We start from the raw sequence: 12,568 nt of genomic DNA on the forward strand, positions 1-12,568 counted from the left end.
GGTGTAATCTGTACGCCTCTCATGGTCAGCACATTTAGGTTATCAGCCAAGACTCAACCAGAGTTCTGCTATTACATTTTCTCAGCTAAAACTCAGCACTTCTAAATAACTGATAAGGACACACTTCCAAATGATTTATTTAGCAAGACACTTCAAGGAACATTTTTCATTTCAAATACTGTCAATCTTTGGGATTGGGAGCATGCAAGACATTGTTCTCAGCTTTTCCTGGACACGTGTCCTCCAGTTAGGAGCTTGAACTAATACTTGCAGATACAAATTGACTTCTTGTGCATGGTGATGAGTTGTTCAAAACACACAGAAGTTCCTTCTGTGGGGAGGGTCCTTTCTCCCTCACTCAGCTGTTACCCTGGTGTGCACAAAGCCATGCTTCATTATTCATGAAACGCTTTTTCTGTCAAAATCCAGGGGATTTGGAGCAGTACTGACCCATGACCTTTTCAACTAGCAGGGACGAATAATTCATAAGGGGTGAAAATGGAAGCAAGACAAGCCATCTGAGGCCTAGGCATGATTACTTTCCAGGGGGACCTTCTCTCCTCCCCAAGGACTCTCAGTTATGAACCACTCCTCTGCACCCGTAACCTAATTCAGCTTCAGCTCCATCACAGGCCTGCAGCACTACTTACATCTTCAATAAAAATCCATTTTGCCAGTAAGATAGGACATTCTGCATGATGGAAAGACACTATTACCTTTCAGAAGGAGATCTTACATTTAATGAGTGATGCTCAGCATGCAGCAAAAATCATACAAGCAAATTTAGTTGCAGGTCAAATTAGGATTCCAGCATTGCCCCTTTTAAATTAAATGCTTTATATCCTGGCTGTTGTGGAATTCCAGTCACTATTTTGTACAGCTGAGGTGACTTCAAGTCGATTCTTCTACCTTTCAAGCATCCCAAAGTTTGTAGTCAGTGAAGATGTTTTTTAAGACTATCATTCATTTAAAAATACATCTTGCCCTTTGGAAAACAGTGGAGTTGGTTTGCTTAAAGAACAATGAACACATTATGGAAGGCCAGCAGTCTTTGATTATTAAATTAATGATATGCAGACCTGCTTTCAAAACATGTGATTTCATAGTCTGGTCTGCATGTCAGTGCAGAATATGTAGAAATCTGTGCCCTCCTGGAGGCTTATAATAGTCTAACAACTCATAAAAACAAAAAAACCATGTCAGCTCAGTGTGGAAGTCTGGTTTCAATTCACAAGAATTGACAAAAGCCGCAAGAATAAAGTACCACGCATGAAATAACTTCTAAGGGGTGGAATATATGCTACATTTACTGAAACATGTAAAATTTGCACCTAAATTTTAAGTTCCTGCAGTAACTTAGGTAGTGAGCCCTAGATGTCTCTGTTTCTTCTCATGTCAGCCGAGAGAGAGCAGGTGCTGCAGATGTAGGTGCCTCAGGTCTGCAGGGAAAACTGATGCTTGTTTAAAGGAGACTGCTTTGCTGGGCACCAGCCACATGCCTTGAGGTAGGGGACAGGATGTCATTCAAGAACTCCTGTAATTGAATTCTGCTTGTTCAAAGGACAGGCTATAAGAAAACTGTGTTGAACTTTTTCGAAATGTAGAATCCACCTGCAAGCTAAACACCAATCCTGATATGTTTCAGAGAAACTCATACCTACTGAAAGGAAAAAAAATTCCTTTATTTCTTTTTTGTAAAGAGATCTATTAAACAAGCAATGGAAAAGTGCCTGGAAATTTCAAGCATGGGATATAATGACACAATAAACCTAATTTACATTCTAGTTAAAAAAATAGCATAAATTTGCTAGATACTGAAATTGTAAATTTGTTGTTTCCCTTATAAGAAATAAGCTTTGGCTGAATTTGCTGTTGCAAACCAGTAAGGGCCTGAGATGATTAGAGAGACAATCACTCAAGGGCTGTGACAATGACATGCAGGACAGAGAGGTTCCTCTTCAAGTGGGGAAAGAAAAGGTGAGACACTTTCCTGCAGCAGAGCTCACTGGTGAGTTCAGCAGCTACATGCACAGCCTTCCTACAAGCTGCCCATGCTCTCAGCAACGCCCCTGAGCACTTCTGAAGCAGCAGTAGAATCAGTTTGCAGATTTGTCAAGATGTCAAATGCTGAACAAGACATACAGGGCATTTACCTCAGAAATGCCAAATGCATTTTAGAGCAAAAAAATCTGAAGACAAGACTCTTACTGCCCTGAATGCCTTGATGTAAGAGCTCATGGGGCCCATTGTTTATGCTACTCTGGCTGGCATTCAGCCATGTGAATAAAAGAAAAGTGCTGAACTGATATTCTGTCTAAGGCTGAAGCATCATTAATTGCTTCAGAGCCATGTCAGGTCTTAGCAGATGGCAGAGAAGAGACTGAATTTCTGACATTTTTAATTGAAATGTAACCCTTATCATTATGGGATTAATAGTTATATAAATATAGCTGCACAATTTTAATGGACATTTGATAAGAGCCAATTCTTTATTTTTTGTAGACTTAACTAATAAGGCTTAAAAACAGGTGAATGTGCGTTTGTAGCTCTTGTGATTTCATTCCTAATCTTACAAGCATTTTTCTAAAGGTTGCTCCTACAGTCAAGAGAACGTAGTGAAAACTTCAGCCCCACTTTTTTTTCCCTATAGATCCACATTAATTGCAAAGCTTTCAAAGGAAATGTTTAAATCCCTCAAATTAGAAAGCAAGGTTCCCAAAAGCAGAGAAGTGTATTAAGACATGTAAATGCCACACTTGGGGTGACAGGGTGCAATGACACTTTTGACAGAGGGAAGCCTCTTTTCACTAAGGTTGATCTGAGCCACCCAGACTCTTCTTCCCTGCCTGGATTTTGGCCAAGACAGTTTTGACCAGCAGTGGTAGAGGAATGTATTCAGCTGCTTTGTCTGCAAACTGGCTCTATGCCCCAAGGCAGAACTACTCCCCAAACCTGTTCCCACCATGGGCTTCATTACACCCCAGTTTAGATGAGCTTTTGACCACGGCACCAAGTACATGTCTTCCCATCTGCTGCAAAGGACCTAACCAAGCTTCCTGTGGGCTGGATTTTGATGATCATTATTTGTCACCAGCAACATCAGGCCCTTCTTGTCCTCTACCACTTGTGTGCAAATGACAAAATTGTTTGAGAAATGAGTGGGGTCTCGCATACCAGTTGTTCTGTTAAAACAGGGGAGAATAATCAAGGCTCTTTCTGTTTCATGGTATAACTTTTGTGGTTTACTAGCTCAGAATGAATCTTCAACATGACTCTGACAAAAAAGGGTGTGTGTTGTGTTTCTCTTGACTAGCACAGGACCAGAAAAGTCAGTATCACATCTCTGTAAAGTCCAAATGTGTCACTCTCAGTGCCAAAAACCTGGGTGTCATTTACTTGACGAGTTTGAGACCCTCCCTCATGTGTAGTGCTTATGCTGCTTCAGAGATGTCCCAGTACATCTTGACACCCTGCTGACAGAGGGAAGCCTCTTTTCACTAAGGTTGATCTGAGCCACCAAGACTCTTTTTCCCTGCCTGGATTTTGGCCAAGACAGTTTTGACCGGCAGTGCATATGCTGCTTCACAGATGTCCCAGTACATCTTGACACCCTGCCGCTTTGTGTGGGGGCCATATCCTCACCTTCACCCTCCTGCTGGGGCCTGAAAGGGGGGGAAGACCTTACACCACAGAAACCCTTCCTGAAAAAGGCATGTGGAAGAAAACGGGTGCTATTACAGTTGGACTGAGCTTTCTCTCTGGCTCCTACCTGTGGATGGGCAGCAGAGGGAGGGGAGCAGCTGAGGCAGGAGAAGACAGTATTGCTCCATTATGGCAGTGTCCTCTCAGAACAGTTTTTGCTGGCCCTGCATCACACATGGTGTGCATTCAGGCAGCCTGCCTCCCCCAGAGCCCTTGCAAACCTCTGCTGCAAGGGCCTGGGGCTCATATCGTGGGTCACAGCAGGTCACAGCTATGAGGAGTGACTCTGTGGTCTGGCACACCACATTGGCCTCATAGGGGAGACCCACCAGCACTACAGATGGACATACACAGGCATTTCTGCCCAAAGCAGCCCCTATAGTTTACTGCTTGTCCCTCTCCCAGCCTCTACAGCATGGGCAGTGGCTGTAACATGGATTGCCTCCTGCTCTGGGCCACCACAGGGCTGGCAAGTGGTCCATGTTTGTCCCTCTATGGAGACATGGATGTGAGGGGACAGAAGGCAGGTCCAGGGAGAGGAACAGGGCAAGGATGGCTTTTTTCAGCAGAGACATAATGTGTGGGAAGACCCTGTCATGCTGAGGTTACCCTGGCACTATGAGACTATGACACACAGCCTATGAGGAGCTGGTCTAGAAACCACCTGTGGGTGCCCATCTGCACACCCACTGTGTAGATGACTGGGCAGGAAGGATGAGGCAGAAGAGCTTTGGCACTGTGACTTTTCTCCCTTCTCTTCTACGCCTTCAAACTGCAAATTGCGAGTTGAATTTCCTTATCCATAGAAACAATTGCAAAGGGTTTCAGCGTACTCCTAGTGAGTATGACCCCTATTTCTGCCAGGGCCCCAGAAGCAGCCTCTTGGAAGCTCCTTTTGGGACCTGTGGGGATGTCTGGGAGGATGTTCTTCCGCATCCTTCTTTGAGAGGAGGAAGGATGGAGAGTGCTGCACTCTCAGCATGTGTGATGGTTTAAAAACTCCTTGGGTTTTTCTGAACGGCAGTTACTTGCTGGGTACAACACTTGTCAAAGTGCAGCGCATTTACTCATCCTCCAGTGATCTGTACAGAAATAATTATTCCAAAAATCTTTTTTTATCCCCAGTGTGTGAATTTCATACTGACACTGCTACCCTGCAGAGTAACAGATATATTCAGGGTAATGGGATCACTCAAAATTATTCCCTTCTACAACAGAAACTGCTGCAACAGTTGCATTGCTTCTAACAGATTGTAGAATTACGTTTTGTTTTTTAAAGTGTTGCAGTATTGTGAATCCAAATTAGCCTTTTCCTCTGACTTCTCACACCTGCCCAGTGATTAATGCAAGGATAGGAGCGGCAGCTGCCAAGTGCTGTCACACCAGGATGACAGCACCATGTGACTGCTTCATGCGAGGGTGAGCCATTTTGGAAGAGGTGACCCAAGGGCATGCCACCTGCTAAGGATGCCCAAACCCCCCTGCACCCCACCTTACCTGGGCTGGGGCACTGGAGGAAAGGTGGGTCAGGTCCCCGATCCTGGCAGCTGCCCGTGGGTCACTGGAGCTGATGAGGACAGGGGCACTGATCTCCATGGAGTGCCGGTTGCTGGCAGCCTGGGAGGACTTGTGTGTCATGCTGAGGGCGGTGAAGGAGTGGCGCTTCTTGGCGTTCTTCTTGCCTTCCACCTGCCTCTGGGCGGCTCCGGCAGCCCCCGCACCGGCCAGCGTGGAGCAGGGAGCCAGGCCCACCGCCGCCGCCGCCGCCACCGCCACTGTCTCCGTCGCCAGCGGCATGTCACAGCCAGAGGCGGCAGCCGAGCACGTCTTGTCCATCTCCATGAGCTGCTTGGCAGATTCATTCAGCTGTGTGGGGAGCAAAAGGGAAAGATAAAAAGTTGTTGAGAGTGATAAGGTTCCCTCCACTGCAGAAAAGGAGGCTCAGTGGGACCTTATCTCTCTCTACAACCACCTGAAAGGAGGTTGTAGCATGGGGAGGGTTGGCCTCTTCTCCCAGGTAACCACTGACAGGACAAGAGGAAATGGCCTCATGTTGTGCCAGGCGAGGTTTAGAATAGGGTATTAGGAAAAAATTCTTGACTGAAAGAGTTGTCAAGGACTGGAAGAGGCTGCCCAGGAAAGTGGTGGAATCACTGTCCCTGGAGATATTTCAAAGACTTAACAGACATGGCACTTCAAGGCCATGGTTTAGGGGTGGGCTTGGCAGTACTGAATTAATAGTTGGACTGAATGGCCTTAGAGGTCTTTTCCAACCTAAATGATTCTATGATTCTATGAATTTATTTGATTTATGAGGCCAGATGGAGTATTTCCATCCACTTGTTAATGCCAGGCAGATCAAAAGAGGCAAGTAAGCATCCAGAAGAGTTAAGCTAGAACCAGGCACCATAAATTGGTCCACATGAAGCTACAACATTTAAAAACACAGCATTTCCCAAAACAGCTCATCCCAGGCTGCTGAGTCAGAGCCTGGGAAAGGAGGCAGGAGCCTCCTCATCAATGTTTTGCTGTTCTCAGTTCCATCACAGGCCTGTGCTTGATGTTTCCACACATGGTTTGACCCAAGGGTACAGCTTCCAAATCTTCCCAGTTTCATTTCCCTGCCTCCCACCTAACACAGGTTATCCAAATGCAGATGCAAACTGAATGCATTTTCCCCAGATATATCACCTAAACTTTGGAAGAGCTTGATGGCCACTTCAAGATTTGCTCAGGGTCCAGCTTGAAAACATGGTCTCACCAGTTCTTTTGAAGAGTTTAACACTTGACCTACAGGCCCTGAACTCCGCACTAGGAGGCTCAGGCCAGCTTTAACCCTCTGTTCCTCATCCAATCCAGACTCGCAGATAACCTCATGTCTATGCAGGCCAGAGGCGTGCTGGGTGGCACAACCCTGTCACTGAAGTCTTTTACCTCCCATCCTTCACAACTCATCCAGGAAAGCTACATGGCTGGAGAGATTTCAGGCGCACAGGGATGCTGCCGTCACTAATGATACATGAAGTGCACTCTGAAGTCAGCAGTGCTTTCTGCACAGCACTCATTGCCAATACATCTTCCCTCGAGGGATGTTAACAGCTGATGGAAAATGCCACATTTTGCCAGCAGACCTTTATATTAAACTAGGATACACCGCAATATGTTTGCATTTAATGAATAAAAACAACATATGAGAAAGGGAGCCACAGCTAATGCACACGTGCTTTTGCATTCCCTGCTATTCTGAGACCCACATAAACCAGAGGTGTATGTAAAACTATTCTGGACCAAAATGAGGCCATTTTTTTTTTTCTATAACTACTTTTATGAATTATGGCAGCATCCAAGAAACAGTTGAGGACAAGGTCTTGCAAGGCTCTAAATAATAATAATAAAAAAAATAATAATTTCTGCTCCAAGCCAAGCCAATTTTGAAACCTAACACAAGTGGAAATAAAAGGGAAAAAGAGAGGGAAGGGAAAGATAACAACAGAAATGTGCAGTTAAACAGACGTGTAATTGCGTAGCTTTTATAACTCCCAACAACTGTCACCATGCTGAAAATAAAAGAGTAGATGTTGCTAGCCTTAGGCCAGTCCTCCTGAGTTTGAAAGCACTTCTGACTCCATAAGGACTCATTCAGTGTAACAGAACACTAACCTAGAAAGTAAACTTCAACTTGCAGGATCCTTCTTTCTGTGACAGCTTCCACTAAGTCAACCAAGAGCCTCCAATTAATGACACTCCACTACTTTCAGAGCTGCTGGGAGTCCTGCAACCATTCAATTAGCAAGTCATTTTCCCAGCTGTACTGTCCAACTTGAGACCATGCTTACAGCCAGCATAGTGCACTGCACCTGCCAATTTTCGCTGATAACAGCTGATCCTATTTCAGATTCTTCAGAAATGTCCATTATTTCCCACTTCATCATGCTCTAAATTGGTACAACCTAATATTTGCCAGCAGGCTCCAAGTTGCAAGGAAACCAGATGGCTCCCCTCCCTTAAGTAGGTGTTACAGCTCTGCTTACCCCATTGATGAAGATAGTCTAGCTGAATTACTTGCAATATTAAGGAGAAAAGGATAAAGCTATCAAATATGTATGATTCTTCAACAGCAGAGGGTGAGGAAATTTTTGCTAATCAACAGCAAGAAGAAAAAGAATACATTTTAACTCTTTGAGACAGGATAAAATAGAGTTAAAAAAAAGAATTTAGAACTTCTGATTTTACAGTGTGCTACATGTGGACAATGAAGTGCTCCTGCTCTTGATATCAAGGTCTGAATCTCTTGTAAGAATTAGATTATAAATCCCACTGTCTGGAATCCAATTTAACACTGAAGCTGTTATTTTTAAAACAACAAAATCCCTTACTTTTTTGTCCAAAGTGGCAGCTAGTTGAAATGTCAATAAGAAAGCAAGCATCTAAACATGTGATAAAAAATAACCCTGTATTGACGATATAAATGAAAGTAAATCTCTATATCAGTAGAAGATTGAACACAGAAAGAAAGCTCCTCCCTAAACAGTAAAGCTAATGAACTTTTGAGAATGTCAGAGGCTTCCTGAAATACTGGGAAAAAACTATTTTGGTCTGCCAAGATAAAAAATGCTTTATAGCCTTACAACTTTATTTTTGTAAAGAACTGTTTTTAAACAGCTTTGCCCACAGAGGCTGGAAAGTACTTCCAAAATAGGCTATGAATACCAGAGAAAAGTCTGCTTACTACTTTGTAAAAGCAAACAGTTCTTCCTCTTCACAAAAAAACTTCTAGAAACCTTTTTTTTTAACATAAACATGATTGCAAATTTCTTATTTTAAACTCTGAATATGTAAACAAGCATTGCTTTCTGGTGTCTGTCATCTGATCTTCAGGCAGATTTGCTTCCAGATGAGAAGCTTAATGGAAAGTTCTGACCCACAGTCAGTGTCAGGAATTTGACATTTCTGGAAGCCTGCAGCTCATGACAATCTCTAATACCAGAACTCAACTTTCTCACTCAGTTTTGAGATCTTCTCTAGAAAGATCCTGTATTTGAATTTGTGGTGCTGCTAAGCCCAAAGTGACTTGAGACTTATGCCCTTGAGACTGCAGAGAGACTGATTTTACCCCAAATCCATTCTTTGCAAAGGGGATGTCCTAGAAAACTTGACATAGGATTTAGAAGGATAAGGCTTGGAATTGAATGCCAAACCAGTCAAACATTCCCAGCAGCCCTGCAATCCTGTCTAGAAATGCAACATCTTGCAACAGCAAGCCTTATATTATCTGAGGGACTTTATCGTGCAAGAGATGTGATGAGACAGTGCAGTAAAACTGTTCACAGTGTCTCAGTGACTATTGGCTGTGAGTCCTGCATGCTGAGATAAGAATGCACCAGTCTCAGTTCATGGCTCTACTGTGCCTATTTCTCAGGAAGACCTCCCCCAGCTGTGAGTAATCGTTCTGGAGACAGCTCCAGCTTATCTGGTTTTGGGAGTAAAGAAGGATGGCAGTGGAATACCTCTGTGCACAGAGGCTTGTTCACCTCCAAACAACCTTTTCTTGCAATGGGAGCAGTAATCAAGTGCTCTTCATTAAAAATGTGGTGGCCTTGATCAGGAGGCCATACTCTCCACCCTGCCACAATGACAAGCTGTTATGACATTAGTGTCCAGGGAGAAAGCCCATGCGATATGAACTAAGGGAGAGATTTTTTCCTTCTTCTGGCTTTTAGATATGACTGTCTTAGATATTCTACTTGTGACTTTACCACATAGGTGACAAATATTAAGCTACATCATTCAGGACTTCTCCACTGCCACAATATCTTTTTATTACTCTCCACATAAATCTCTTTTTTTTTTTTCTGCAGAATGTATTATGGTGAGTTTCTGTCAGTCTCTGTTGCACATGCTTGCATGCACAGATATACACACTCTTCTAATTTCTAATACATGTGGGTTTAAAAGGGACCACCTGTAAATTCTTTCAACTTATTTATCTTTTAAGGATGAGTGGATACAGGAGAGAAACTGTCATCTACACTGACTGTCCCATGTGGGACCAAATATGTCCTTTATATCCCAATATGATTCAATGAACTACAGTTTCAATGGGCAACATTATTCACCTACTTACATACCCTAGATGGAATGAAGAGTAAGGAAAACCTACTTCTTGTCCAGTGTGGATGACAATGAACTCTAGGTTTAGTTCAAATAGCAAATTATTACATTGGAATTTATTGTTGTTATTATTATGGAACAAGACAGAAACATGGGAAATGTAGGTCAGATTTGAATAATTTATCCTTACTACACCTCCCTTGACAAATATGCCAGTGCATTTACAAATCCATGTTAGTGGTAAAATTATTCTATTCCAGTTTAGACTTCCAAGGGACACTTTGATACACCGTGGTCGTGGTCACAACAGCAGCTCCTGGGTTGTGGCATTTCCTTGATAGTGCTGTCTTCTGTAAGAAGGAGGACTATTCTGCTGTTGAATACTCTTAGTTTCTAGTCACTTAGGTCTGGGTAAGGGATTAATTTCTAGCTGACATCTGCCCTACCAAAGACAGGACCTCACTGTGTGGTTTACAAATATACTTCAGCATGTACTTGATACTGTGGAGACCAAAGTGTTACTAATGTGTGACTAAAATGTCATTCTTCTCTAAATAAGAAAAGATTGTTTAAATTCTCAGTTTTACACACATGATTCAGTATTTTGATAAATTGGAGCCAATTTGGACCAGAAACTACACTTTATTAAGACTTTCACTTGCCACAAAATCTTTTTTTCTGTCTTTATGGAAACTATTAGCTAAAGAATGGCGCTGTTCAAATACAGGTATAAGACTCAAACCAGTTTTAAAAGCTAAAAGTTACAAATCCCCTCAAATCTCTACATATCCAATACAAAAGAACAAATCGGAAAGAAAAAAATATTATGCTCAAGTTTTTAGAAAGGAACCACTGAGCAGAGCAGAAAACAAAATTAAAATTATTAATAAAACATCTTCACAATGTCCTCCTAAAAGATTGAAAATATTTTCACCCAGGGACTGCTGATTTTTATACTTTATGGTTCATAAATATTGAGAAGATCATGCACATCCCTATTTTATGCCTTGCGGAGACTTTGGCAACTTGCAGTTCCTTATCTGATTTTGTGATTAAAATAAACAGTCTGAATTTATTACTGCATTTTCACTTCAGAGTAGGCACTTTCAGGAAATACTAAGTTCATAAAGTGCCCTCATTAAACTAGTTTGCTAGTATTATAATTTATGTTCTGAAGCACAGTGAGATTATTAAGTAACTAAGGGCATAACTATACAAGATTCTTCTGTCTCTGCTGGGTTCCTGAGAGGACTGCATCTGTAAAAGCATTTTCAGACCCAAAAAGTAGTCTTTCAGAAAGCTAAACCAGCTTTTCCTTACTATTATCCCTAACGGCAAATGCAGGATACAATCTTTCTTCTGCTGTAGCCAAGTAACAAAACAGCCTTTGACTCAAATGGACATTAGGAGGAAGAACATAATACTTTCTTTACCTAATACTTTACATGTTCATGTAGGTTAGTACAGAGGACACACAGCAATTCCAAGAGCTTACTAGTGGGATATTAGCAGACAAATTTGTGCCAAAGGCTCATCGACCAACTCATATTGAATGTATCTATAATTTTAATCTTTTATGTTTTGTTAATTCTGATTTAAAAGTGTTTAGAGAAAGCCTCCTAAGTTCTCTATGGGCAGTTTAAATTCATTCAGCAAAACCTACAAAATCCTACCTCAATTATTCATTTAGGCACCATCTTATGAACAGTAATTAGTGAGGCACAGTTTAGGAGGAAATATTATAGACATACCAAAGCAGTACTTAATGGTTTTGTGTTAATCTCTAACAATCCACTATTGCCTTTTCTAATTTATTGCCAGAGAGAAACAAGCAAATTTGGAACAGATTTTCTGCAAGTGGTTTATCCATCATGGAAGATAGATTTCTGAAACCCACACTGTGATTGAGAGCAGAGTTATTCCATGCACCCAGAAAATATAAGAAGTGCAGTACATGTGCTTGCTTGAACAGATTCAGATGAAATGATAGCTGCAGAAATACTTTCCTAGGACACATCTCAAACTTTGAGTGTTCTCTTCCTCCAGCCATAGGTTGAGGCATAGGTCTCATTTTCTTTTCCAAAAGCCTGCTAAATAGGTCAGCATGTTCCCAAGGAGCGCAGTCCCTAAAACCCTCCAGCAGATAGCCTTCCTAACCAGGGTCATCCACATACACAGCAATGTATAGTCTGGAAAAAGCAAGCCAATAATTTTTGTCTACAACGTGGGTCTTTGAAAGGCAGCAGTACTTAGCAATCTATTTGCCTGTCCTACAAGATCTTTCTCATTTAGCAGCAATGTCACTTCTAACGCACTGAGGGGCTGAAGGAATGTGGCATATTAGAACAGCATGTGCTTGGACGAGCGTGTCATCATGATCTTGCAGAATGAAAATAAATGATGCGTGCAGCAGAAGTAAACACTAAGCCCTGGGTGGTGAACTGGGAATTTTTTTTCTTTCCCCGTTTTCCAAATAGTTTTAAGAAGGAAAATGGTTTGCAGTGGTGGAGAACAAGTCTGGTGCATCCCAGAGAAATGCATTATCTGCTGCAAAGTCTGTTCAGGAGTAAAGCACAGCAAGAAACCTTATGGAAACTAATGTCTAAAGAACTGAGAAGAATGAAAATAAAACTAAATGCAATATCATTAAAAATAGATTACCTCACCAAAAAGAAGTGTGCCTTCTAGATCCCCCTCCACTTCCTGAAACAATGCTAGCTATTTAGCCCTCAGCTCCAACTATGAGGACTCTCTT

General features: G+C 42.2%; 1 protein-coding gene across 1 annotated transcript in view; it reads right to left on the reverse strand.

Moving 5' to 3' along the window:
* Window positions 1-12,568, reverse strand: part of SH3RF3 (SH3 domain containing ring finger 3) — a 120,237-nt gene that overhangs the window by 57,744 nt on the left and 49,925 nt on the right. Inside the window, exon 4 of the mRNA XM_039714497.1 lies at window positions 5,200-5,568. Coding sequence (XP_039570431.1) covers window positions 5,200-5,568 — 369 coding nt within the window. The remainder of the gene's footprint in view (window positions 1-5,199; window positions 5,569-12,568) is intronic.

The sequence above is a fragment of the Passer montanus genome, unplaced genomic scaffold (genome assembly GCF_014805655.1).
Source record: "Passer montanus isolate IOZ18808 unplaced genomic scaffold, ASM1480565v1 scaffold3, whole genome shotgun sequence".
Classification (NCBI taxonomy): domain Eukaryota; kingdom Metazoa; phylum Chordata; class Aves; order Passeriformes; family Passeridae; genus Passer; species Passer montanus.